Source organism: Chiroxiphia lanceolata, chromosome 1 (genome assembly GCF_009829145.1).
Source record: "Chiroxiphia lanceolata isolate bChiLan1 chromosome 1, bChiLan1.pri, whole genome shotgun sequence".
Taxonomy (NCBI): domain Eukaryota; kingdom Metazoa; phylum Chordata; class Aves; order Passeriformes; family Pipridae; genus Chiroxiphia; species Chiroxiphia lanceolata.
The window spans coordinates 4,754,029-4,781,054 of record NC_045637.1 but is presented as its reverse complement, the minus strand read 5'-3'; the positions used below and the strand labels follow the sequence as shown (position 1 = coordinate 4,781,054).

General features: G+C 39.8%; 1 protein-coding gene across 18 annotated transcripts in view; it reads right to left on the bottom strand.

Moving 5' to 3' along the window:
* The window catches only part of PTK2 (protein tyrosine kinase 2), a 190,477-nt gene that overhangs the window by 104,088 nt on the left and 59,363 nt on the right, over positions 1-27,026 (bottom strand). For all 18 annotated transcript variants that reach the window (XM_032676611.1, XM_032676467.1, XM_032676486.1 and 15 more), the window contains one exon: positions 3,991-4,217. In XM_032676611.1, coding sequence (XP_032532502.1) covers positions 3,991-4,185 — 195 coding nt within the window. In that variant the 5' untranslated portion in view covers positions 4,186-4,217. The remainder of the gene's footprint in view (positions 1-3,990; positions 4,218-27,026) is intronic.

Below are 27,026 nucleotides of genomic sequence, written 5' to 3'. Positions count from 1 at the left end.
TGTCAATATTAAAGAAGCTAACATTTTGGGGTGGTACTGGACAGAAAAGGAAGAAAAAGACATTCAAACTATGAACAGGTTCAAAGAGCCCTGGACATAGTACCTTTACTTGTTCAAGAGCTCTAACCACACTTTTCTCTAACTCCAGAAATAAGGACAAAGCTGACAGCTGGAAGTTTTAATGCTGTCTCTATCCAGTTTATGTTTTAGACAGCGTAACAAAACTGGAAGAAAATAAACCTGTATGAGAATCACGGCAGGATGCATGTCTGGCAATAACCTGGTTTGAGATTTGTTGTTATTACTTCCACATAAATAATGCCACCTTTACTTCTCACAACTACTAGTGAAGGATCAAGGACAAGCTTTAAGGGCTAGAAATTTAACAGTGTAATGGATGCAAGCTGGGCACCTCTGGGGTGGGAAAGCAAGACCATATAGAAGATCTGCACTTCACCAAAAGCCACCCGGTAAGGGTTCACATGAGCCTTCCAAACGCCTCTTTTCTAAAAATCCCAACCCTTTCCACTCCTCAAATCTTCTAAACGCATAGCACTAATTTTTTTTTTTTTGTCAAATATGGCTACAATTCCGCTTCAACCACAACTTCTGAAAACAGAGAGGTGATTTACTCCAAGTGCTGATCAAGATGTGGTGGCACTGTTTACTTTAAGGGTGCAATAGAGCCCAAAGAAATTCCATCTCAGCAACACCCACCTCCTTATATGCCACACCTGGGGCTGTGAGCAGGGCAGAGCATGCCCTGCATTCTCTCCAAGCCCAAAGCCTGGAAATCCCTCCTTGTGCATATGCACCCAGACAACACATCCAAATGAAGTCATACCAAGATAAACAACCTTTCTTTCCCTGGAAAATGCATGTCTGTCTACATACACATTCACAGGAGGACACCACTGTTTGCACATTCATAAAAGCCTTTTTTTAGCTCTGGAAGTGAAGCGTGTCTGCAGCGTAATACCAAAGGAGAAAAAGGTGAAGAGAGCATGCCAGTTCTTTGAAATCCAAGAAAGCATTTCCCAGAATTGAGAAGCTGCCTCTGCATCCACTGCAGACTACAGCCTTCATCCCTCCAAGGAAACAGCTGTCCTTGAGGGACTAAATCCATTCAGAATAAGCAGAGGTCCATAGCCCAAAGTTCTCTTCAAAGCAAAGCCTTCGTGTAGCCACACTGTTGTCTTGGTGAAAGGTATTTTAAGACAAACAGCAAGGAAATCACAGTCTGGACTCTTAACAGACTCCTACAGAAAGCCAAGTTCTGTTCCTATGAGCTTATGTTGAGTTTTCATGAAAAGGGTTTCTTCTCATGATCAAGGATTTGTGGATAAGGCATACAGCTAAAGCACTGTTTCCAATCTACTCTTAGGAAGTAGTGAAAGGCCCTTTTCCTCACTTCTTTGACCGCCAAAACCCCCTTTCCATTCACAAAGTGGACTCTGTTAGAAACAGATGATGTTTCAAACCACAAATCAGGATTTATTTTCCCTTGATATTAGTACTTTCCATGAAGCCCTCTGCTTTACCAGCAGAAGTACCTTTAATTGGCTCTTCTGGAGATTTCAGACCAAGTCTGACTTCCTTTGAGTACTGGAAATGTTCCCCCAGCCATCATCCCAGCAGCTGTGCTGACCAGGGAAGACTCTTAAAAAACCTCTTTTCTTTAAATTGTAGAACTGTCTCAAAGACATTCACCTCTGAATATCCCTTCAAAGCTCCTCGGAAACAAGCCAAAGGCCAAACCTAGCTCCAGTCTCCTCCTCAGGTTGTAATTCAGAAGAAATGGAAGCTCTGTCTCCTCCACAAAAGGAGGGAGGGGGTAAAACTAAGGCAAAAAAACCTTCAAGGCTATTTTAATCTTAAATTATTCGGCTTGGTCGAACAGCAGTCATTCCAATGGAATGTAGGCTTGTACTCCAACAAGGGTTTACTGTTTCTAAAATAAATGTCATGGTAATACATCAATGCCAGTCCTTTACTATGGAGTACCTGCACATTCAACAGCCACTGTCCAAGTCTAGCAAAATAAAAAAAGAAACACCATTTGTTAAAAGAAGGAAGTTTAACAGCTTCCCATCAGCTTCTTTATCAGGAAAGAAGAACACAAAAATCAAATTTCTTTTGGAAACAACCACCCAATTAAATGTACATATAAGAATTTAAAATTAAGGCAAGCCTCAAATAACTGCTACTTGCCTTTCTTTTGATCCTGTTTTTATATAAAAAAGACATATTCTTGCTTAAAGCAAGAATGTAAATGCAAACTGAGCTCAGCATGGAATTTCTTACAGGGAGTGTAAGTTTTGTATCTTTAAAGTCCATAACCACAGGTATTTCTGAGCTGGAAAAAACAGATTTGATCTCTGTTTTTGTTTTTCAGGTTTTACACACTTCTTCGTAAAAAGAAGCCTCCATTTCAAGTACCACATTAGGATCCCTGGACATTCACTCACAGGAGAGGTTTGCGAGGTTAAAAACATACTGAGACATAGTTTTTCTCTCCTTGTACCAAGTAATACACTTTATGAAATAAATCAATCAGATTAGATATATCAAACCATTGTAATTAAGCCAGGGAGCAACAATGTTTCAAGTGGCACCCAAAAATCCCTATTCCATGTAAAAATAAGTGTATGCAGTTTGATGATGAAGGTTCCTGTTGTTGTACCCCTAATCTGTCTGCTCACCAAATTATTCCTGAACAGAGATAGGAGCTTACTGAATTGACAAGAGACAGATTTCCTGATCACCGCCAATGAAAATCCTTGGATTTCACAGGTGTAAGATCAAGGTCACAAGACCTGTTCCACTGAGGAATGCTCTTGGGTCTTGAGCATATGCAGTCATGGAAACAAACACTAGGAAAGGAAGAGCAAACATCCAGAACTCTTCAGTATTTTTTTTTACTTGGTTTTCCAGTGGGCAGGAGGAGACAACAGGTCACCTTTACTCTGACAACTCTCTCCCTTCAGCAGCATCTCGTCTTTGGAGTGGAATCTGAAGTACTGTTGGAAGGAAGGAGCAGATGGGAACCTGCTTCTACAGTAAGAACCTCACAGCAGAAAACAACCCCCACACCACCTACCACCATGTAAGATTCTGCTCTTGGAGGATAATTAAAAATCAAGCAAACCACAAAAGCATTTTGACATGTTAAACTGAGCTTCATTTCAGTTTAAATACTGCAATACCTCAAAAATTGAAAGAATAAATGTAGTAAAAGGTAAGTATATATATCTCAGCATTAAAGATGCTTCAGAATAAACAGTGTTTCCATGCATACATAACATTTCCACACATCTAAGATTACAGATACCGACTCTTTAAAAAATCCCAACCATAGATGTTTTCCATAGATGAACTGAAGGACAACATTATGAAAATACAAGCAACAGGTGACTACCAGAGAGGAGGGGAACAAATGGATTTATTGGGGGATAAAAGAGCCCTTAGCTTAATTTTCTCACACTGTGGGGCAATGAGTTTTCAAACAATATTTTTTTAAAGTGATGTACAAACTATATTTAAACATTTTAAATGTGTGAATGCACACATATCTCACATTTAAATACAAATTTTATTTTTTGAAACATGAGAAGTGCAATTTAATGTCATCTTCGTCCCGGCTCTCATTCCTGCCATGAGGTGTCACACAGGCTTTTGGGGAGTATAAAGTGGTAAAAGTCAACTAACAGACATCACTAGTGGCATCTAGACTGACAACCACTGTTCTAAATTTCAAAATAAGAATTCTCATTTCTTTAGAACAATACATAATCATTAAGGTTTTTTATTCTCAAGGAAGGTTGGTACCACTTAAAGCTTCTGAAGTTACTCACAAAATACAACAGGTAAAGATTCTTTTAAAATAAACCATGAAACTTTTGAGTTTGTTTGCTTCCAGACTTTTACCTCTCATTTTTTAAGCTAAAACTTAACCTAAAGACAGCACAAGAATGCTAAAAACAGACTTACACGGACATCAGTAGCATCTCCATGCCGGATAATGCTGGCCCACGTAGTTGGTTCACTGCTGTTTTCAAAGTAGTGGAAAACCTTCAGGACTCGTTCCATGGCCCCCGGGGAACGCTCCATCCCAGTACTGAGGTGTGTCTTTGCACTCGAACTTGGTGTATGATTCAAGTTTGGATCAAGGTAAGCTGCTGCCATGGTTTTGCTGGATGCTAGGTATCTGTCATATTCTAGAAAAGGGAAATAAAAAAGGAATTCATTTTAGTTATATCTGGATTTTACACTGATTTGTATAAGGTTTTTACTGGAAAACCATAAAGACTCCTTACCTTTTTGGAAGGCAACTAAAACAGTTATGTATCTACGAACATAAAAACTATCCAGATGACTACCAGAGAAACTGCAACCCCATTGGAGAAAATGATCTGAATTTGAACAATACAATAATTTACAAAAGTGGTATCTGAAGCAAACCTCTTCTTTTAGTTTCCCAGTGACTTAACCCAGGTCCCTGACAAAGCCTTCAAGACCAAATAGCACCTTCCAGGTTTAACAGGAGTTTCCATCCCTAAAATCTGCCAAGTCTGGTCTTAAGGAACGTCTCCACTACAAAAACGCACACGAACACCAGGCTCTCCTATTCAAGGCTAAGACACTGTCACATCACTTGTTTTGTGTTATTCTGGTAATCAGTGTGACCAGAGCTAAATTCATTCTTTGTTGAGGAAGCAATAAGACTCCTGACCTTCCTCTCATCCACTCCTGAACAAGTTTTATCTTCAGCCATGCTGATTTCCAACTCTGGTGGCAAAAGGTATGCCTTGGTATGAGTCTGCATCTCAAAGGAAAGAGAAGAAAACTGCCTCTTGGCTACTGCTCCTAATTAGTCAGCCACAAGCAGATGGTGTCTGTGAAATCAATGCAGTCCAAGAGAAAAAGAGCAAACAGTACCTTCTTCCTGCCTGCCAGTCTTGAGCATCATTCCAGTCTGCTGGCTGGAGAGCGCAAAGAACTGCAGGGCTTTGCTCCAGGGCTTGGATAAGTGCACAGAGCTTTCCATACCTCCTCCTCTTCACAGTGAGCAGCCAGTGGAGAGGCAGTTTTGAAAATGTGGAGAAGTTAAAAATAAACTAAACTTGATCTTTTTGGCACAGTGCTCCAAACGCCTTTCTGGTAGTAAACTGAACGCCTGAGCCCTGGGTTTACTTCACAGTGAGGCAAGAGAGAGATCCCTGATCCCAGCTGAGCTCCTGTAATGCCTGGCTGCCCCTCAGAGCTTCAGCCACCGACCTGCCACCCACCACGGTGCTCTGCTTCAGGAAACTATCAGGGGAAAAAAACCCAACCGGTGATTTGGTTTTCAGGGCTGGCTTAGTTTTATACCATGGCTGCCTGAAGCTGCCAGATAGGAAGGGCAGCAGAAGCAGCCTGTGGTCAGGGTGAGGAGTGAGGGGACAGCATCCTCCCCCACAGCAGCAGCTGGTCCTCACACCAGCAAGGCCAAACCACGCCATGAGCTCAGCTAACAGGAATTAACACCAGCAGTATCAGAGTTTGAAATCTACAGACCACAGATGACAACATTTGTGAGGCTAAAACAGGACTAGAGGTCTTAAGCATCATCTATCTGATTCAGCCCACCAGATAAAGAGGAAACAACAGTCTGGGCAGGATGTGTTTACCTCTTGAATAAATGGTTGAATTGCATTCATTCAACAGAACTGTAAGAATTTAACACTGGGCAGACAAAAGGCCTGTAACATCCTGCCCTCAGGGAAGATGGTAGGAGAAACCAAGGAGACACTTCTCCCAAACACTCCCCCAGTGTCTGACCATTGAGGGACACTTCCCCCACCTGTCACAGTTTCATATCTGTCTGAAAACTCAAGAAACCACTACAGCTTTATTGTTCCTTTTTTCTGGCTATCAATACACACATCTTAAGCCAACCTTATGCTCACATTGAAGCCTTTCCTGCCCCCCACTTCACACCAACAGATACAGATCTGAAAATGCCAGGAGCCTCTCAGCAACTCTTGACTTCTCCTCATCAAAGGAGCCTGCCAGCTGTTTTCATATAAACACTGACTTTAAAGCTGAAACAGGCACAAAAATCTTCCCCGTGGCAGCTCAAGACCAAGACAACATGACCATACAAGCTCCTGACTGCGGGGCTCCTTTCTTCTAAGGTTAAAATAGCCACAGGTTCACTCCAAAGGCCCACAGGGAGTTTTCACCAGGACACATTCAGGCAAATGAAGCCCTTCAACAGTACAACTGCTCAGAATGAAATCGGTTCTCAGGCTCAGACAAAGCCACTGACCTTGTGCAGGATGTTCTGCCTCCTTCAGAACATCCTCCCCTACCTCAAGGTCACTAATGAAACCACTGAGCTTTATTTGAAGTTTACATATGAGAACAGCAGGGAAATGTGGTACAAACCAAAGTGAGATGAGTCATTTTTTCATAGAGGAGAACCAAAAGAATGCCTGCTTTAATATTAATTCACCATACTCCATCTACTTCATACACATATTCATCGGGTTTTATGTGGCTGAAAAAGGGAGAAAAGCTACAGGGAAACACCAAACCAAGCATTTAGAAGACCACAGACTTAGTATGGACAATCTACATCCCTTTGGAGCAGAAAAGTGATGCAAGACACCAGTTCCTACACACAGAAGTGCTCTTACAAGACATAACTTCAATGGACAGGCAAAACACTATTATACTTTTTTCCATATTCATCACATTGAGGGGAAACTGTGGAATTAAACATCAGACTGACAGTACTGGATACGGGGTCAATTTTTACAAGGTTTTATTTCACAGAGGTTTTTAAAGGCAAAACAACCCTCTCTGAAAAATTAGAAAAGCAAGTTTTCCTTCAGTTCCTTACAACTTCCTTTAAAAATCCCAATGCTTACTTTATGAAGCACAAAAAGAGCAATAAATTTGATAGCTTGAGGTATAGACACACATGCCATATCTCTGCTTATGGACCTATTAACGTTCCCATTAAAACTAGCCCCTGGGTTTGAGCTTGTAATGTCACTGTAAAACTCTGCCCCAGGCCAAAACTTTGTAAAACACAGCTGCTGTTAAACAACTACTTCACAAGAGCTGCCTGGTTGTTTTATGATACAAAGAAAGCTCAGACAAGACCAGGATGCTTATTTGGGCTTTCTAAATTCAAACCAGACTGGTGTGTAATCCTGCCATTACAGACCTCAGTTTAAATGAGCAGCTTTTGTTCTCTTGGTATTAAACAGAAAAGCAGTGTGTGCTACCATGGAGCAGAAACAAGCTACAGTCAACTAAGAGAAGGCAGATTTAGATTAGAAATGGGTCAGAAATTTTAAGAAACTGGAACAGGTCACCTCTGTGGATGCCCCTCACTGGAAGTACTCAAGATTGGACAGGCCAATCTGGTCTAGTGGAAGGTGTCCCTGCCCATGGTGGGGGGTTGGAAAAAGATGGGTCTTGAAGGTCCCTTCTGACCCACACCACTCTATGATTCTGGGACTTAATTCTACTGTATTTTATTGGATATTGTGGCAAAACCGAGCTGGGGCACATTCAGGCCAGTGGTATGAAATCAAGTGTGGTCAAACCTGTATGTGAACACGTGTGCCAGCGTGCCTTGGAGCTGCCATACTGATCTCCAGTGCTCGCCCTTCAGAGAAAACATGGATTTCTCAGTACTGTGAAGGATTATTCCAAGCTTGTGGGGAAGAGAAAAGCAAACCAGCCTAGAGATCCTGAGTGGGTCTGCCGAGATGCTGCAGTTGTTACCAGACTACGGCAGGTGCTATTGTTCAGATGATTTTCTTTACTGTGGTGGGAGCACCTGAGGCTGAGGGAAGTTAAATCCTTCTAGAAGCCATTTCCTGCTCAGTGTGACTCCTGCTGACAGATCCCAACATTTCCTAACTATATCAAGAACAAAGCCAGTGTTATGACTTCCAGTAGCACACTCAAAGTTCAAAGTCACGTTTCACCACCACCTCTGAGCACTTGGAAATTAAATCATTTCCACTAACGAGATAGTCAAAAGTCATTAAAAAAATATTTAAATCAATTAGCTACAAATTGATTAATAAACTGATATTAAAGTCAAGTCGTCTCATATGGGAAATAGTTACAATGGCAGTAATGTCTTCAACATCAGCAGTTTGATAATATAATAAAAAAAATTTTAAAAAAACAAACAACGGTTCCTCATATTAGTGTTGGCAGATAGCCAACAACAGTGTTAACAGGTTCATGCTACAAGGAACCAAGCTGTAATTATTCACACGGTGACTTCACGTTGTCCTTTGTAGACACCATGAAATTTTATTGTTGTTCAACCTCCACATTCTGATCCCCATCTCAGGCTTGAAGGCACCAACATCTATGGGCTATAACTTGGTCCATCTCAATTCAAACCTATAAAAATCTGTAAAAATCTATTAAATCTGTTTAAAAATATTAGAAACTATAAAAAATACAATAAAAATTCAGAGTTCGATTCTTTCACTGGTTCTGGTGTAATAATTCTTCTACAAGACTTAAAATACTTTCAAATATTACAATTATTAAAATAAATAAAATATTTTAGACTACTTGCATCCTTTACAAACAACACTGCTTTAATGGACATAATGTGAAAAAACAGGAACTCCCATTTTAAATATTAATAGGAAGTTTTTGCACTACACAGGTGGGTGAACACTGCAACAGGTTGCCCAGAATCTCCATCCATGGAGACATTCAAATCACAACTGGACCCACTCCTGAACAATCTGCTGTAGCTGGTCCTGCTTGAGCAGCACAGTTGGACCAAATTATCTCCCTTCCAACCTCTGAAATTTTGTGATTTGGAGGTGAAAAGTAAATTAAGAATTTATTTCATACTCTAAGTTCATAAATTATCCATAACACATCTCACATCAGACAGTAAACATCTCATGAATTTCAAGCTCAATCCATTTTCACAGCCTGCATTAAATCCTGCTGTAACTCACCTTGCAAACATTCACTTGACTATCTCAAGCCCACAGAAAGTCAGGGTGTTATGTACAATTTCAACTACGATCCCCATGACAAAGCTGGTATTTTTCAGGGTCTGTGTTAAGAGCCAGAACGTTGCTGACTTTTGGTGTGTCCCTGCCTGTTACAAACACAGAGATGCCACAGGGAAGCAGCAGCAAAGATTCCAGGTGTGCCACAAGGCTTTCTGCATTTCCCCGATGTCAACATCTTGTTATACATTTAAGGATGCAGATTTAAGGGTGAAACTTTGAGAAAACCATTAGGTTTGTGATTTCAAATTAGGAACAAATATAAAAAGAGAGGAAAAGGGGTATTTTTTCCCTGAATGATCACTTTAGCTTTCAGAGACAGTCAATAATTTCAGCTATTTCCATAAGTCACGTTGGAATGTCCCTGTTTGTTCCCTGCTGAGCTTATTTTTCTTGATCTTATCCTTTCAGCTAATGCTGATGTTCAAAAGCAGAAGAAAAAAGCAGCAATTCTTTGGTTTTCCTTTGACACCTTTCAGCTATATCCACTGTTATTGGTAATATTTGCTATGACTACATCCAAGAAGGCATTTATTTATTTCTCTTGCTGCCTCTTCTTTGATCCCCCCCCCCCCCGTCACTGCTCTCTCCTCACTCCTCCAATAAAATAGGTATTTTTAAGTATAATATTTGCACGTAAAAGCATTTATCAAGGCTCCCAGGTCAAAGTATAAAGCTAGACACATTAAAACAATTTTAAAATCGAGTTCTTCTTATCTATTTTTGCCTAAATTGACTCACCAAGTATTTCAGTGTATCAATATGAAATGGAAAAACAGTACTGGTAATTCCATTTCCCCCTCCCCTCAGGGAATATTGCCTGAACAGTTACTAATTCTATGTTTCAACAGTTCAAAGGTAATACAGACCAAAGTCAAAACAAGTTCAGCAATACAAGTTGCCAATATGGGAAAACTTTTTTCAATTCTATCAATGTTCTAGGAGATTAAACCTTCAGGGGAGCATAAAGGAAGAATTCAGAGACTGCGAACTACAAGACCCATATGAACCAAAGCAGTACGACAACCTTGGGCCTGTTAAACACAAAGACAAGTGTAACTCAGCAAAAAATAAATTAATAAATAAGTGTATTGCCTGAATTAAATGAAACAAGGGCATATTCCCCATACAGCTGCTATGGACAGAGGCTGCTCGAGGACTTGTGAGTGCCTTTTGCTGAGTGCCAGGAAAGTGGTACTTGGGAAGCTGCACCTTGGGATGAAGGGATAGAGAAAAGTTTCAGTGGCCTGACAAGAGGTTGAATTATTTGGAGTGTCAAGCAGCAACTTTTCAAATTTCCCAAGATGTCTTGCTCGCTGTCCACCCTGTGACATTGAAAACATTATCCACCCTTCTCACTAAAAATCCCACAGGATTAAGCCCTAAGGTACCTTAAACATTCAGTTTAACCCAATTTTACTGAAACATTACATAACATGCACTACCAGCAATTCCCTTTGGAGTCGGCACCATTTTCTATTTTTAATGTTAAAAATTTAATAGTGAGGAAACATGAGTTGTATTGGGAATACAAGAAAATCAATGTCTGTACACGCTTTAATTAGAACATGGTATCCAGTTAGATACTTGCCTAATTTCTCAATAGCACTCTGAACTTTCACTGTGGTCCCTTGGCACCACCGAAATCCAAGTAAACACTAATGTTCCCTTACATTTGCTGTTGCTTGCTTCCAGAAAGCTCTAGAGAATTACAGGGGTGCAGTTTTCTTTCAAGAGGCACCACAGAAATGAGCAAGTAAAAAATGTGCAGTTTTAAAATAAAGGTTAAAATTAAATTCTGTCTATTTTGAAGCTGTACTACTGGTTGGCAGCAGCCCTTCCTATGAACATCAAAACAAAAGACCAAAGTGAGCTGTAAGAATTCAAATAACCTTTTCTAATACTCCTGACTGAAATGCTGCTCCATGGAGGCCACATATAGCATAAGCTCTTCTTCTAAACACCCTCAGAATTAAATACAAGCAGGAGGAGTTTATTGTCCTTCTAGAGCAGTAAAATTCATGAGAACCAGTGATTATGAAAGTGTGGGTCTCAGAAATTAAAAACTAGAATGGCCTGAAACTAGGGGCAGTGAGGAGAGCAGTAAGGTATTCTAGCTGTGCACTATCACATTTGGGTTTGGCTACCACTTGACTTGAACCCTGCCTTTCTTAGTTTTACATTACTGTCTATAATTCAAAATGTTCCAACTATCTTTTAATGTTTAATCCCCCTTAATAGTTTTAAGCATCAGATAAAAAGCACTTAAGTGACCAAGAGGAACAGCATGACAATGGCCTATTATAAAATTCAATGACCTGTAAAAAGTTTTCCTCAAGCCTATTATGAGTGTTTTCCAAAGCCAGTAATTACAGCCTTTGGTATGTAAGCAGAAATTAAGAATAAAGTGATTCTTATTCAATTGATTGAATGGAAATTCAGTGTAGGCTGACCACAATAATTTTTCTATCACAAGCTTTTTGAGATGATCCTTCTGTGTATCTACACACACACACACACACACACACACAAATATCAGTGATTTTCATAGCTGGAACTGGGCATGTACCATTTGTCTCTTTGCATTCTCACATAAGATGATGAACACTGGACTAGGTAGTGATATTTCCTTGGATCCCCTTAGGAATCAATTCTCTTGGCTCCTCAAGGCTCTGTGCTATGTTTGAGGACCTAAACGCCAGCAACACCATTCACTAGCCCAGCAATCTCCATTTCCTGCCCCCAAAAGAAGCGTAAGCAGAATTAGCTTAATTTGTCAAAGAAGAGAGGCAAAACTTTCCCAAATGTGCTATTTGACTTAACAGACAAGTCAAAGGCATCGTGCCTGGTGAGGAATCACTCAGTGGCCTCCAGGATTCACGTACTGACACGATCACAAGTCCAAGTCTCTACTATGATGACTAATAAGTCTCAGTACTCTGGTTAAGTCAAGCTAGAAGCAGATAGATATACAACTTATAGATACATTAAGATTTTTTAGTAGAAAAAAAATGCAAACAAACCTCAGATCAAAAAGAAACACCCCAAAATCATGCACAACTTGATATAGCCTCAGAAAAGGTTATCAGCACAATCATCCACTCAGAACTTCAGAGCCCTCTGAAGACTTCTGGAGTCAATGCCAATGATTCCTTATTGCTTTGTGGCAGAACAGGATTTATGGATTCTCTACCAGTGCTTTCATCCCAGGTGGATGCTCCTGACATCCTATGTAGGGTCGAATCTAAACCCAGGACCTGTGTCCTTGCACTCACAATCTCAACGCGGCTGGAATTCTCCCTTGGACATATTCCCTGTCCCCTCAAAACCAGCAACTTCCGTACTGTGACACTACACATCTACTGGGAAGGGCATTCACTGCCTTTGCTCTTTTTAATTTAATCCCATTGAAGTTGATGCTACTGATTTTTGTGGGGTCTTCCAGTGAATGTTCCGTGAAGTCCCTGAAAAGAACCATCAACACTGAAAAGCTCTGAAAACTGGCATCACCCAGGAAAACACCCTTGGCCTCCACCAAAGGTATTTTTCACTCATTTACCACCAGTGTACTAACACAGAATTACTGAATCTTCCTTGAGTTTAGATTAATTAAAGCATGTTTAAAATACCAAAGGTTCTGATGTTTGACATTAAGGAAGTCACAATTTTAAGGGAAAGCTCTCACTTAGGTAACTTGATTACCATATAAAGTGGGTTCTGAATATTTGGTTTGGGTGTTTCCTCAATGTGCAGTAAGTGGGAACAGGAAAAAGACAACCACTTACCAAAGTACTGATGCTAGAAAAATGATTTCATTTTCTTTTTTCTATAGCCATCTCAAGCACATACCTCAGATCAGCCAAAGACTTGGCTTTGCACGAGATAAAACCCATCAAAAAGGTTAAAACTTCTGAGCTGAAGAAGGCAACACTTGCAATTACACCACTCTACTTCCAACTGAATCATTTCTTGAGTTTTTAAACGAGGGGAAAAAAGCCATTTCAACTGGTATTAATCAGTTGAAATACAATTACTTTAGGGCTTCCTTCAACAAAGTTTTCTTAAAGAGAAACCTAATACTTGAAAGGATAAAATATTGGTCTGTGGCAGAAAAGTTAATTGGAACCTGGAAGACCTGGGTTCAATCCCCTACAGCAAGACAAGTTTTGCTACAATGAAGCTTCATCGGTTTTGTCACTTCAAATTGTGGAAGAAATCAAGCACGAACACCTCAAGAATACTCAATCATGGTATGTGGCACCATTTTCCAGCCTCCCATGGCAGGGGACACCCTGGGTCAGAACCACATTGTGCTTTGCAATGCATGAGCAATAAACCCAACACAGCCTCTGCCACAACCAGCATCAGCCTCTTCCATGAGAGCGACTGCTCGGTCCACCTCATCCCACCTGAGAAAATCCAGATATTCAGTAGTTACTGGCAGTTATCTAATTTCAAACAACGTGGAATGGGGGCAGAAATATCAGAAATATCTGATTCAACTGCTACACATTTCAAAAACAGCAGCAAAATTCAGTCTTGGCACATTCTTTGACAGCTCATTAGCAGGTGAATGAGCACAGACATGAGCACAGATCTACCAAACCACCAATGTGTGCCCTCATCAGGGAGGGTACCACTGGAGATAAGGGGTGACTGGTTTAACGTCTTCATGGTCAAGAAACTGGGGCAAACCTGAAGACATCAAATAAGCAGGTTTCACTACCCCACAAGAATTTACTGCATCTTTTTATAATATATGAACAGGTATTAAGAAGCTCATAAAGATGAAACTTACTTTATAGTGCATCTTTATTCTACTCAATTATTTCCCTGGAAACAATAAATCAATTCCCACCATCACAGTGATGAAATATGCAATTTGTGTGCGACAATCTCACCATTTGCAGAAACAGCAGGTGGTAATAAATTAAGTTGGTGATACACAAACAAGACACCTCCATAAGCCAACACCACACACAGAGTTATCAATCCATCTTCCTTCAGTCCCTATTAGAACATACAGGAATATTAATTTGGGGGGAGGAGGGGCTACTTCAACACATGCAGTTTTTAAGTGCTGATTTGTACTTGGCCTGAAAACACAATCTGAAAACACAACAGGTTCTGGCAACTAAAACACCTTTGCACGTGAACTTCAGAAAGTAGAGTTTTTATATATTGGCAACCTGTGCTCCTAATACACTTACATTTATCTTAAAATAAACACCTCATGGTCGCTAGAGACAAAATGAAAAACCGAACTCTTCCCATCTCATTCCAAACCTCTGCCATGGGCAGGGACACCTTCCACTAGATCAGGGTGCTCAGAGCCCCATCCAACCTGGCCTTGGACATTTCCAGGGATGGGGCAGGCACAACTTCTCTGAGAAACCTGCTCCAGTGCCTCACCACCCTCACAGTAAAGAATTTCTCCACGATATCTAATCTAAACTTGCCCTCCTTCAAAACCACAATGCCATTCCCCCCTGTCCTATCAGTCCATGCCCTTGTAAAAAGTCCCTCTCCTGCTCTCTTGGAGCCCCTTCAGGTACTGGAAGGTGCTCCAAGACCTCCCTGGAGCCTTATCCAGAATGAACAACCTCAACTCTCTCAGCCTGTCTCCAGAGCAGAGGTGCTCCACTCTTTTGTCTCCTCTGGACTGATTACAACAGGTCCAATACGACCATTAGTGCTTCCAAAAAGTTCAGATGGAGAGACATGTTTTATAGACTACATTTATCAAGTCAATAGCTGCCAGTGCAAGATGATGATTTCCAGGCTTGGAAAAGACTGACATAAAGTCAGAAAACTAAAAGAACTCAAATAACATTTTTATGATAGAACAAATCAGAAAATAAAACTATTCTAGAAAAAAAGCACATCTATGAACGCATCCAAAAAGCCTACACTGTGGATTCTGATCCTTAAAAAGGTTAATATATGTATGTTAAAAAAAACCCAATTAAGTTAAAGATGTCCCATCACTCAGGCAAAATTTTCTGAGGGTTTTTTTTTAAAACATAAAATACTTTCTTGCACACATTTCAAGTTCTCATGTAGAGTTAATGGTCAAATATCATTAAGGGAATTTTTCTGGTTTCTCAGATCTGCGTCTGTAAGAAGCTACAGGACTGATCTATGATTATTTCTGAAGAGTGTATTTGTATAGAGGTTTGAGTTAATTTGTCAAAGCAAGTAAGTTGTCACCACAGGCAGCTTCACCAACTTAATAATTTGCCCTTGCTGCTGCCAAAGCTGCAGAACTTACTACCCTCCTTTCCTTCCTGCCAAGGGTTTCCTCATCCACTCTTCCCAACTCTGCAGCCCTTGATTCCCTTCTGCAGCCTCCTGGTGCTGTTTAAATGATTTTTCTCTTAAGACAAAAGAGATCAGTCCAGGCTTCTTGTTTTCTGGCTTTGGGGGGGGAGATTTAGTTTTGCTTGGTGTTCAACAGTCCAAATCTCACAGCTCTGAGCCTCTGACACCAAACTATTTACCATTTAATGGTTTTCAACACCTGGTCAAGAGAGAGGTGAAGAGAGATAAAGGGAGGGCAGGCCAGAGGTAGGAGAGGAACAGGAACTATTCCACTGCAATGATTAAAGAAAGCAAAAATAATTTGGTTAAAATACCAATATTAGCAATTTGAGTGTCATTTTCAACTTTAACCTTCTTTTCTTCCTCATCCTTTAAAGCCATTTATCAACTATTAGCTGGTAACCAGACAACTCTGACTAACTAAATGGGTAGATTTTCGGGAAAAAAAAAAAAAAAAAGACCAAAAATCTTTAACACAGGCAGAAGTGGATGGAATTCCCAGAGAACAGGATAAACAAGTAGGGTTTGTTTGCATGTGATACCAGGAAGCCGGTGATGAGCACCTGTAATTTGCACCAAAATCAACAAAGCACCTGAGAGTTCACTATCATGGCACCATCTACAGGTCTCCAGCCAGGGACTGGAATTTGAAGAGGTGGTAGTTACTTTTAGCAGATAATGCTGTGCTTCTTTTTGGCCAGAGACCATTTGAACACAGGACAGAACAAGTAACTACAATGAAGTGTAAAGGAAGAGGTTAATTTGAGATATGCCTGGCACAGTCAACGGCAGCATAAGCACAACTAACGTCTAATTATTTCTCAATATTTTGTAAATGTCAAAGTATGGTCTTTAAAGATGCTCAGCATTTGTCGGAAACATGATTCCATTACATTTTAATCAGCTGCACAATATTCACAGAGCGAGTGAGTCTTGTGGCTGACAGGAATTCAAAGAGAAAAGCTCACTCAAAACGCAGTTATTTTCTTCTGTCAAAGACAACACGATTCGGAGGAAAATCTGAGACATTAAGAGTTAATACGATTTGCTCCAAAGAAATAAGCTGCAAACCATTTTCACACTCCAGAAGGAAATTAGTTTTCCTACTTTAAGAGGTGAACAGAAGAATACTTTGCTAATACAAAGAGTACAGAGCAGCATACTTGATGAGACTTCATGGTTTACTCTATCCCTCTAGGTAAAACAAATAAAAATTAAAAAAAAAAAATAAAAATAAAGACCAATTCCCTCAACAAACACCCCCAAGCCACCATCCTTCACTTACTGCAATTGAAAAGTTTTGAAAAGAAAGAGCAAATTCTGACTCATTAACGTGCAACACTAATTCCTTATTTAGGATGTCAGTTAATTAAGAGACTGAAAACATCCCTTTTCCACTCTACTTGTGGAAAAATGTATTTTTCACAGCAAGAACTTGAGCTGCACAGACTGTGACACTGCTGTACTCACAGCAGAAGTGAGATACACACAAGGGTGATGCTGTAAGGAAAAAAACCCTTCAGGAACTAATCCTGGCATGCTTCCTCACTGCCAAAGCTGCAGCACAGCCCACCCCCACTTATCCACTTCTTTTAACGATGCTCTACCAGGCTCAAGGTCAGAAAGCTGAATTTCTTTCAAGATTCCTTCACTAGATTGAGATTTCTCTCAGAACTGTGGAAGACTTTCCTCAATGCCAATCCATGCTCCATTTTTTTTCTTAAAACCAGACAACTCGAGATTCTTCACTGTTTTAATTAATAAAAAGAAACTCACAGCATAAAGATTATGGAGACAAAGACAACTAATACCAAAACCAAACAAAAGCTTGGTTCAGTTTCTATTTACTTCACTTTTACGATATACAAGGTTATTTCTTAAAAACGTCTCTTATCCATCTTCTCTTGCATAGTGCAATTTAGTCATTGCAATAGTAATAGTAAAAAAAGAGAGAATATTTTTCACTGGAGTGTCTGCCTTCATTGTTAAATTCTGTCACCTGTAAAACAGTTGATATAAAAAACTCACTAAAATAAGAGTTGATGCTTTTATAATTCAGACAAATGTCCAGGAAAAAAAAAAAAAGATAATGTTTCTTATTTTCCAGATATAAGCCATCATTTTAGAACTAGATTCATTCTTTCAGAGCCTAATTTAAAGAAGGGAACATATTTCTGCACAGCATATATTAAACTTACAGATTTATCCTAATGTTTTAAAAGGCATTTAGCAAAGGTGTACAGCAATATAAGGTATTTACAAAGTAATTATTTTAGATAGAGTTTGTCAGTTCTTTCAGGACATCTTGCAGAGAGGCTTAAATTACTTGTTTGCTTGTTTCAATGCAACAAAATTAAGATTAAAGAGAGACAACAAATTATGCTGGGAGTATTCCTAAGAACATGCTGTTTTGACAGAAAGCTCTGAACTATAAATCAAGTTATTATAACATTTATATAATCTACTCTTACATGCTAAACAAAACAGTTCACAGTGATAAAACAAACAGCATCTCTCTGTCCTGAAAGGAGTTCAAGTAAAGGGAAAAAACCACAAATAAGTAGTAATTAAACCCAAAAATAACAGGCCATCTAAAAATGCAGTGCCAAATTACACCATATCAGGGATGTCAAAGAAAACACAGGCAATAATTAACAAATCAACAACCTAAAGCGTTCAAGATCCACCCATTTCCCTCAGTACAGCCTTCATTTTGCAAGGCAATGGCCATCCCTGTGGATTTCCAGGAGAATGTCAGATGTGAATACACGAGATGTTTATGGACAGGTGGTGAGAGCTGGAATATGTACCCACATGTGGATAAAGGAAGGAGGAGGCTTTCGACACCTGAAAGGACCCGGCCCTGCAAAAACTGCCCAGTCGGTCACAAAGGACACATTTTACGAGCAACTTTATTACATTACAGTCCTTGCAAGAACAGAAGGGCAACAGCTCACGTCCTACCTACTGCCTGATCTGAGAAATACTTTTCCTGGTAGAGAAAAGAAGCAAACTGGTGTATTTTTACTCCCATTCCCCAAAAAATTGGAGCAACATTAATAATCTGAGTGTAAACTGGATATATAGAGCAAAGGAAGTCTTATAAAAGAAGGAAAAATATTCCCTTCAAGAATTTTATGCTAATAACTCACAAAAAGTTTTAGATTAACTACTGCTTTGTATGATTATTCTAGGGCTGAATTATTCTAGGTACCACAGATAGAAACAAAATTCATGGCAATTCCTCTGTCCAGGCATCATTCACACCAGGGAAAGGGAATGGCTCCCACTCCCCAAAATGTAGCATTATTCAAAAAACTGAAGTTTACTCAACCTCTTGTTTATATTCCTATCACTGAGCAGGAAAACACTGATTGGATTAAAGCATCATTTACTGATTCTTTAAAATTATTCTTTTCAGCAGATGTGACAAACCATTTTAAGGTGAGATTTGGTATTCTACCTCTTGATTTTATGTGTCCAAATACTGTGCTCACACTAAACTTCTCTGAATTGCCCAAAATCATGCTGCAAAAAGACACAAGAGTTGTGAGTGGAAGTTTCAAAGCTGCCTTCTGAAGATGCACAAGCCATGGCAGCCACACAAGTAACTTCAGATACCTGAACATAACATTCTTAAGCCACTACTGTTGACCTCTCTCTACTCATAAATGCAGAGCCAAGTACGATCCCATCTTACAACCAGTTTCAAATACAAGAGGTTTTCCCCTGTTTTGATGATATTTTTTTTTCTTCTTCCTGAGATTTTTATATCCAAACCCTGGTTTACTTTACTTTGGCTTGACTGTGGTTTTAACATAAGAAAAACCAAACTGGAGATAAATCTGGATTAAACAGAGGTGAGTGGCTGCCTTTGCTTTTCTATACTGGATAAACATTAGCATACTGTAACTTGCCCTGTTTTTCCTACAGCATGAAACAGGAATAATGGACATGACTTTGTTGTGTATCCAGGAGTATCCAGGGTGTCCTTGTTCCTGATTTCAGATAATTCTTACTCCCAGCTCATTCCTACTCCTGTCTCCAGTTCTGCTCCCTTGCAGAACAGATAGGACACAGAAACAGCACAAATATTTTCCCTTCAAATTTTAGGGATGAGCAATTTTTGACATTCCAGACTGATTTCAGCAGGAGCAATAAGGACTCTGATAATTCTGAGTAGAAGATGACCTGAAGGAGGGTTTACCACCGAAATTATCAGGCAGCCACAGCAAGTGTTGCTGTTCCTACTGTAACATCTTGGTTTTCATCAGTGTAGGACACTGTACTTAAAACTGCACAGATGTACCACATCCAGAGTTCTCAAAAGAGATGTGAAAGGGAAGAGCAATATTCCAAATGAATTTTTATTGCACCTCCAGACTGACAAAAGATATCTGAATTATATTTAGATGTGCAAACTTGGTACTTCAAACATGGAAGTCCAACACCACTGCCAATGCAGGTCGCACAGCTTCTTCCAGTAAAACTAGATCAAGTGCCTCCAAAACCAGCAAAAAGTTTGTTCAGCATCAGATAAAACCAGAGCCTATACTGCTCCCAAAATTACTCTGGAAAAAAGAACAAGTAATGGACGTTTTCCTTCCAAAGCACTGATTATATCTTGCATCCACATATTCAGTTTATATATATTATGTCTATAAAATAATACATATGTATTACATATGTAATATGTATGCAATAATAAAGTATGCAATACACTTTGTATTTTATATTATATACTCTATGAAATACTGTATATATATTTAAAACTATGAAAGCAAACCAAAATTATAAAGGGGAAAATCTTTCATTTAAAGGGCAGAAAAGGAAGAAATTCTTTCCTGTGAGGATGGTGAGACACTGGCACAGGTTACCCAGTGAAGCTGTGGATGCCTCATCCCTGAAAGTGTTCAAGGCCAGGTTGGATGGGGCTTGGAGCAATCTGGGATAGTGGAAGGTGTCCCTGCCCATGGCACAGGGATTGAAACTAGATGATCTTTGAGATTCCTTCCAACCCAAACCATTCTATGACTGTATGACATTCTTCTATGGGCAGAAAACCCCAGGCATTAAGTTCTCCAAATTATAACTAGAACAAAACCCCCTTAATTTTAGGTTCAGAAACACACACAGAAAAGCCTACCTTCTGCTAAATCTGCAGATAGTTGATAAAACATTAACTTATTGACCTGACAGGCACCACCATTATCTGCCCATCCCACCTCCGTGCCAGAGGGCACCGTGCTTGGAATAGCTCAGAGGGCAAATCGTAATTTATTTCCTGCTCACATAAACATAACACAGGAATTATCACTGGACTAAGAACAGACACACAGCTCCCTGTCACCTCAGTGATGCCTTGGAATGGAATCTGCAGCTCAAATATGCTCCCGTTGGACAGGTACAGCTACATACAACCATCGCTCAGAGACCTTTTAACTCTGCCAGGACGAGTCCAAACCGCTGCAATCAAACACCTGAATGGACAAAAAGCTGCTGTTCAGGTCCCTGGCAAAGGAAGTTGTTGTATGGGAATCATTTGTTAGGATCAAATTGAAAAGGTTGCTCTACTCTAAAGTATCTTTGTTGCAATTCTCCAGATTATCTTGACCAACCATCGTGTCACAGGCCAGACAAAACCCCCTTTGAGTTGAATACACTAGGATTTCAGGAATATGATTCCTTGTATCTCACCACAGCAGCAAGGGCAACAGATCATTGCTGAATTGCAACCATAAGAGCAGAAAGCCTATGAGAAGAGCCTGAATCTTACTGCCCCTTATCTTCCAAAGTCAGCTGAGAAGCTTCAGGAACACACCCAATTCCTTCCCACCCTCCTTCCTAGAAATAAAGACTTAGGAGGACCACAGACCATTACTCACCCTGCAACCACTTGTGATGAAACTGTTCTTTGCTACCATTCTTTTCATATGGTTATTAGAAAACTCAGCCAGTATGGGGATCCATGACCAAACACTGGCAATAATTAATTCAGCTTCACCAAGAAGGATCGTTCAAGTACGGAAAGTCTGGTTTTACTTTTAGTTCTCCAGCACACCAGACTGAAGTCAAAGTTTGGCTTTCAGTCTCAAAATGCCACTCACATCTCAGTTTATGATGTTTGTGACCTGTTGATGTGACACCCTGTACAGCTCACCACTGACGTGCTCAGTTGCTGAGCAGCTGCACCAAGTCACGGCAGAACTCAAAGTCACACACGCTGATTTTCCTCCCGTATTTACTGAAGATGAGAAGACCTAGGCCATGGGAAAAGCTGTTTTTCCTTAGACATTTCCTCAATACAGCATGAGACAACACTTAATTCACAGAGTGAGTCCAATTTAAATAAAAAAGACAACCAAAACCCCTAGTGCCCAGTTTTATGGATATGAAATCACTGGCAGAGGAAACACTATTTCAGAAGGCAATGAAGGTGCTTGGGAAAAGGATTAAGCAACCTCTCTTCTGGCAAAGTAACAAACCTTGGCTACCAAATAAGTAAATAAATAGATAAATAAAAGGAGTTTGTTTACAGATGATTTTCAATGAAATGACTCAGCAGGATTGAAGGCACACAGAAATACTTTTCATAACATCTATGCTAAGCTACATTAAGTATCAGAAGAGGAAAATCCAACCCTCTGCCTTTATGCCACTTAAGTGCTGGGCAACCACCAGTTACCTCCATAACCTCAGCAACCCCTATCCCTTATAACCAGCCAGGAAAAACTGGCACCATTAACTGTCAACCTGGATTCAACAGGAGATACTGCAGGGATCTCATTCATTCTGGAAGTTGGTATGAAAATCTTCCTGAATGCTATAATATTTTTATAACTGCTATAATCAAATACATTTATCATGTCCTGTACTTAGGTTTGTTTTAATATAACAGTTACAAAGACATTTCCTTATGTCTGGCTTTTGTTTGCTGCTCCAGGTTATGGAATTCAGCAGCTTCTAAGGGTTTGCCTACTGTAATGTTACAGCATATATTAATTTAAAATGTCTCCAGTTTTTAATAGATTACCATGAACAAATCTATGTCAGCTCATGAATTTAAGAACACTAGTGAGGGGTTTTTTTTCAGATAATTAATGAAAAATACATACTCTCTGCTGGCACATCAAAATTTTTACAAGACACAAATGTGCAACTATTCTACATAAGCAACACTTCAACAAGTGAAGGACTGAGACAAGCCAAGACATTTCTTAAAATGCAACATAAAAAGCCTCATAAAAGCTAATTTCACTACCGCAGTCCTTCCAATAAAGCTGTGCATTAACATCAGTTGCCCAATGAATCGTGTTTGCTAAAAACACAAAACCAGGTAAGAGATCATGTTCAGTATCTAAGGATGAAATACTGCAACTGTTGCCAGGCTAACTGGGCAAGGAAAATTATGCATGTCTGTATATGTATTTTCCATACAGAAAGCAAATATATACACACAATGAGACTTGCAATAAAAATTTTGAATATAAACCGAATAAGAAAGCTATTAGGGCCACGAACTCCCCATTCACTTTTTAGTTTAATGCCTTATTTTCATCAAGGCAACATCCACTTAAGTGCTGACTCCCACAGTTTGCTCCTCAGCCTTCTTCTAATGCATCTTTAAAAGGATATTTAAAACATTTTGTTTTCCTTACTTAAGTTTCAAGTTTTCCCTGGCAACTCAGAATTTAATTCCAAGCTGGTTCACTGGCTCATTACCAGGTGCTACAATTGATAAGATCACACATCTCCATTACCCAGGGAACACCAAATGCTCCCCCAGCCCTTAAAACAATCACTTTCCTTTCTTGTAAAACTATCTCGAGCTCCATCTTCCATTCCAGTAGTCTTTGAATAAGGAACAAATCACCCTAATGGGAATACACCAGTACTCCTGTAGCTCCATAGTTCCTGTGTGCTTTTAAGAATATCAATGCTTCTGCATGCTGTGCTGTAGCACTGAAGTGAAGACTCCCTCCTGCTTTTCCAGACTATTTTCTGCTTTCAAATATACACAGGCATTTCTGGAATATCATACTCTGAGAAACCTGGTCTAGTGGAAGGTGTCCCTGCCCACAGCAGGGGAGTTGGAACAAGACGATCTTTAAAGTACCTTCTAGCCCCAAACCATTCTATGAACTGTTTTTAAATTTTAAATTAGTTTGATGAGATTAACATTATTTTTCTTTTTTTCTACAAAGACTGCAAAAAAACCCCACCCAGGCACGCAGGAATTCAGAGATGCTTTTTACGATTTGCAAACCTCACAGCTTTAAGAAGCTACGAAGTTAATCAAGTTTAACAAAAGTTTAGGCAAGTTTATGATTTGGAAGGAAACAGTTGATGTAACCAATGTAGTCAACAACAGACTGTCAAATGACAGACTAGACTCTTCCGAATTGTAATGCCCTCAGACACCAAGGAAAAAGCACTTCACGGCATTCCCAAATTACACCTATAGATCCACAAAAAGTGCAACAGTGGCTGCTTCCCTCCAGTCACTTCAACTGAAACCCACTGTGAAGATGCAGAACACTCATGCCAACGGAAAGGCTTTTTTCCCTTTCCTAATACACAAGAGCAATTATATTTCTGCATCAGAGAAACAGAAGTCTCTGGTTAGAGATTAATTCTCAGCCCACCTTCGTGGTATCAGCAACCTCCTTTACTCTGTTTTCTACCACCGTGTCCCGCTTAGTGATTACCTTTCACCTAAAAACCTGAGGGTCTGTTGGACTGAAAATCTTCACTGCTGTTAGCAAAACAGCAAGACTTAGGGAGGCAAAGGAGAAACAGCATTGAACTTTTCTCTTATGTATCCAACTATCTTGCTTATACTCAATAGAACAGCCGCAAGTTCCATGTGAACGTGCCCCCTAAATCAGCAGGGCTCACCAGAAAATAAAACAACATTTAACTTGGAACTGCTTATCTCTTTAAAAAAAAGATTGCAACATTAACAGATTGCAATAGACAGGGCAAAATTCTTTCCCAGTAGAATTATTATATTTCATAACGCCACCAGCTTAGATTTTTTAACAGTTATTTTAATCAAGACAAGGTTTTTGACTGAATTGGGCATGATTATCTTAAGCCAATGTAGACCTTTCCATGTTGGTCTGAAGGGTTGAGTTCAAGAACTCTGATCACTCGGCACTAACTCGCATGACACACATTTAACATCACATCAACTAATTGTTCATAAATGATTAAACAGAGCTCTTTACATGGAAGCCATTCAACATATTTCCTCCTCTTTGGGGTGGGTAATTCACAGATCTACAGGAGAGCTGCCCAACTATCCTGAACTGTCACATTTAGATTGCTTTCACCAAGTTAGTGAGTTAGTCTGTAGGGTTTAAGTGGCAGGAATTCACAAGAAACACAGGGAAAAAGCTCACCAAAAGAAGTATCTAAGCCGAAGTACAACACATTATACCATTAATAGTCTTGGTGAAGTTCAGAGATGCCAGTGAATAGTCTCTAATGATCCATGACTACTTTCTAGTCTGCTGTTAGAGGCAGAAAGAAAACATCCCAGTATGATACCAGTACAAAGTTTTAGCACTTAACTGGGAAACAAGTACTGCCCTCCTATGCATCAAGACACCCGAAGTTGTAACCGAGCTTGAGGATGTTTATTCCACAAGACCAGAGATTTTAAGTTACAAATTACTTAATGGGAGAGGAGGAAGCAGCCAAAAATGTCTTACTCCTATCACTACTAAAGTAAAGTAATACAGACTCTCTGAGAAGAAATATGCCAGTAACGAAACACGAACTTTCCCTTCATTCACCCATGGAAATACCCTGAAATCTGGAGTGTGCAGATCCAGACTAAATTACTGAATTCAGTAACACTGCTTAGACTGGAGTTCAGCGAGAAGAGGAGGTAAAAACCTGTCAACACAGACTACACAAGTACTTTATAAATCAAGTAAAGATCGTATTCTTTGATGCAGTCCTACAGACAGAGCCACAGAATTGGCTGCAATTAGGTCATCCCGCGCTATCGCTAAGAAGATTTGACGATTTTAGATTTAAGAATGCTAAAAAAAAAGTAGAAGCTCTGTATGAACACAGACTCACTGAAATATTTCAAAGCATTTTTCAGAGAACAAACGTTTGCTGAGATCACACCTGATACAGAGAAAGCTTAATCTGTCCCATTCAAAAGAGAACAGATCACTTAGAAAGAAGTTAGGGATAACAGAACATACACATTAAGACCACATTTTAAGACGTTATAAAATACTTTTAGAAGTTTTATCAGGTTTTGCTGCAGGTAACCTGAAGCCTTAACAGAAAAACCAAAGAGCCAACATAAAGATATCCAACTAAATGTTTCTCTCATTAATATATTACCTTTCTTTGACTGCAGATATCTCACAGCCCTTATCAAAGTAGGCCAGATCCGTCTCATTTCCCTAAGGTTAAGCCGGTGAACAGTACACAGAGTAATCATCGACTAAGGCATGGCCACCATTCAATGACAAATATAGCTCAAGCTATTTCTCATCTGTCCTATTTTTTGGGGAGCCTGAGATGTAGCTTATTCTAGAAATCATTACAATTGACAGCCACAAAGGCGCTGGTGCCTTTGTCCTCTTATGCAACTCCTGGTGTCCCCCTTCTCCCCCCAACAGGAATAAAGAAAGATTACAGGGCTGCTCTCCATATTTCAGGGCACAGGAGGCTGGATATGCAATCTCCCCCCAAGTTGGGTTCTGAGAACACAGGTGACCAGGGAAGACAGGGATTATTTTTCATTCATTTTAGTTGCTGGAGGGGGAATCGATACCTTTTATCGTGGCCCAAGGCAGCCATCCTCAGTCCTGCTGTGGCATCCTCTGGGGCTGGAGCAAGAGGGGGAAAACTGATACCCCAATATTAACCAGCCTTAACCACAGATGGCAAATACTTGCTTTTACTTATAGAAGATTTTTGTTCCCTACTTTTAGAAGTTACTCTCTGAGAGGTACCTTCATCCTGACCCTCACAATACTCTGAGGAGACGAATCCAAATTTCATCTAATACTTTTGTTGTCCAATTTATGACACGCAGGATCTGGCATAGTTATTATCCCTTCACGGCAAACAAGTTTTACTAAAAGCAAAGCACAAAGCACACTCTGTTTTAGCTTTGTTTCCAGCTACTGTTACTCACTGTTTATTAACTATTATTCCCCTGAGAGCTGACAGGTTCTGTACTTTGCGAGACATTACCAGGGTGTGGTGTTCCAAGTTCTCCCATTCCTAAACTATTTCTCCTCTGTGTGCTACTATAATACGTCCATGTGTGGCAAATACTAGTTTAGCTGAACAGTTCAGCAAGGTGCAGAAAGCAGGCAAGACAAAGACAGTGTTAAATACTCCTTCGTGTGTCCTCCAAATGACGAGACAATAAAAATTCTAAATAAACTTAATGTTATTTTTTCCAAGACAACTAATCATCAGCTCTGCCTACCAAATCCTTAGTTCAGATACATTCGCCCTGAACTTCTGAAGTAACAGCCTGTCTGTGCTCCAAGATTACGGTGACGCAATACTTCACTGCCAGCTTCTCTTCCAAAAAAGAAAGTACACTGAAATGAAAGCAAGCACGAAGAAAGTTATGCTTACGACCAGCAACACTCAACCTTTTAGTTG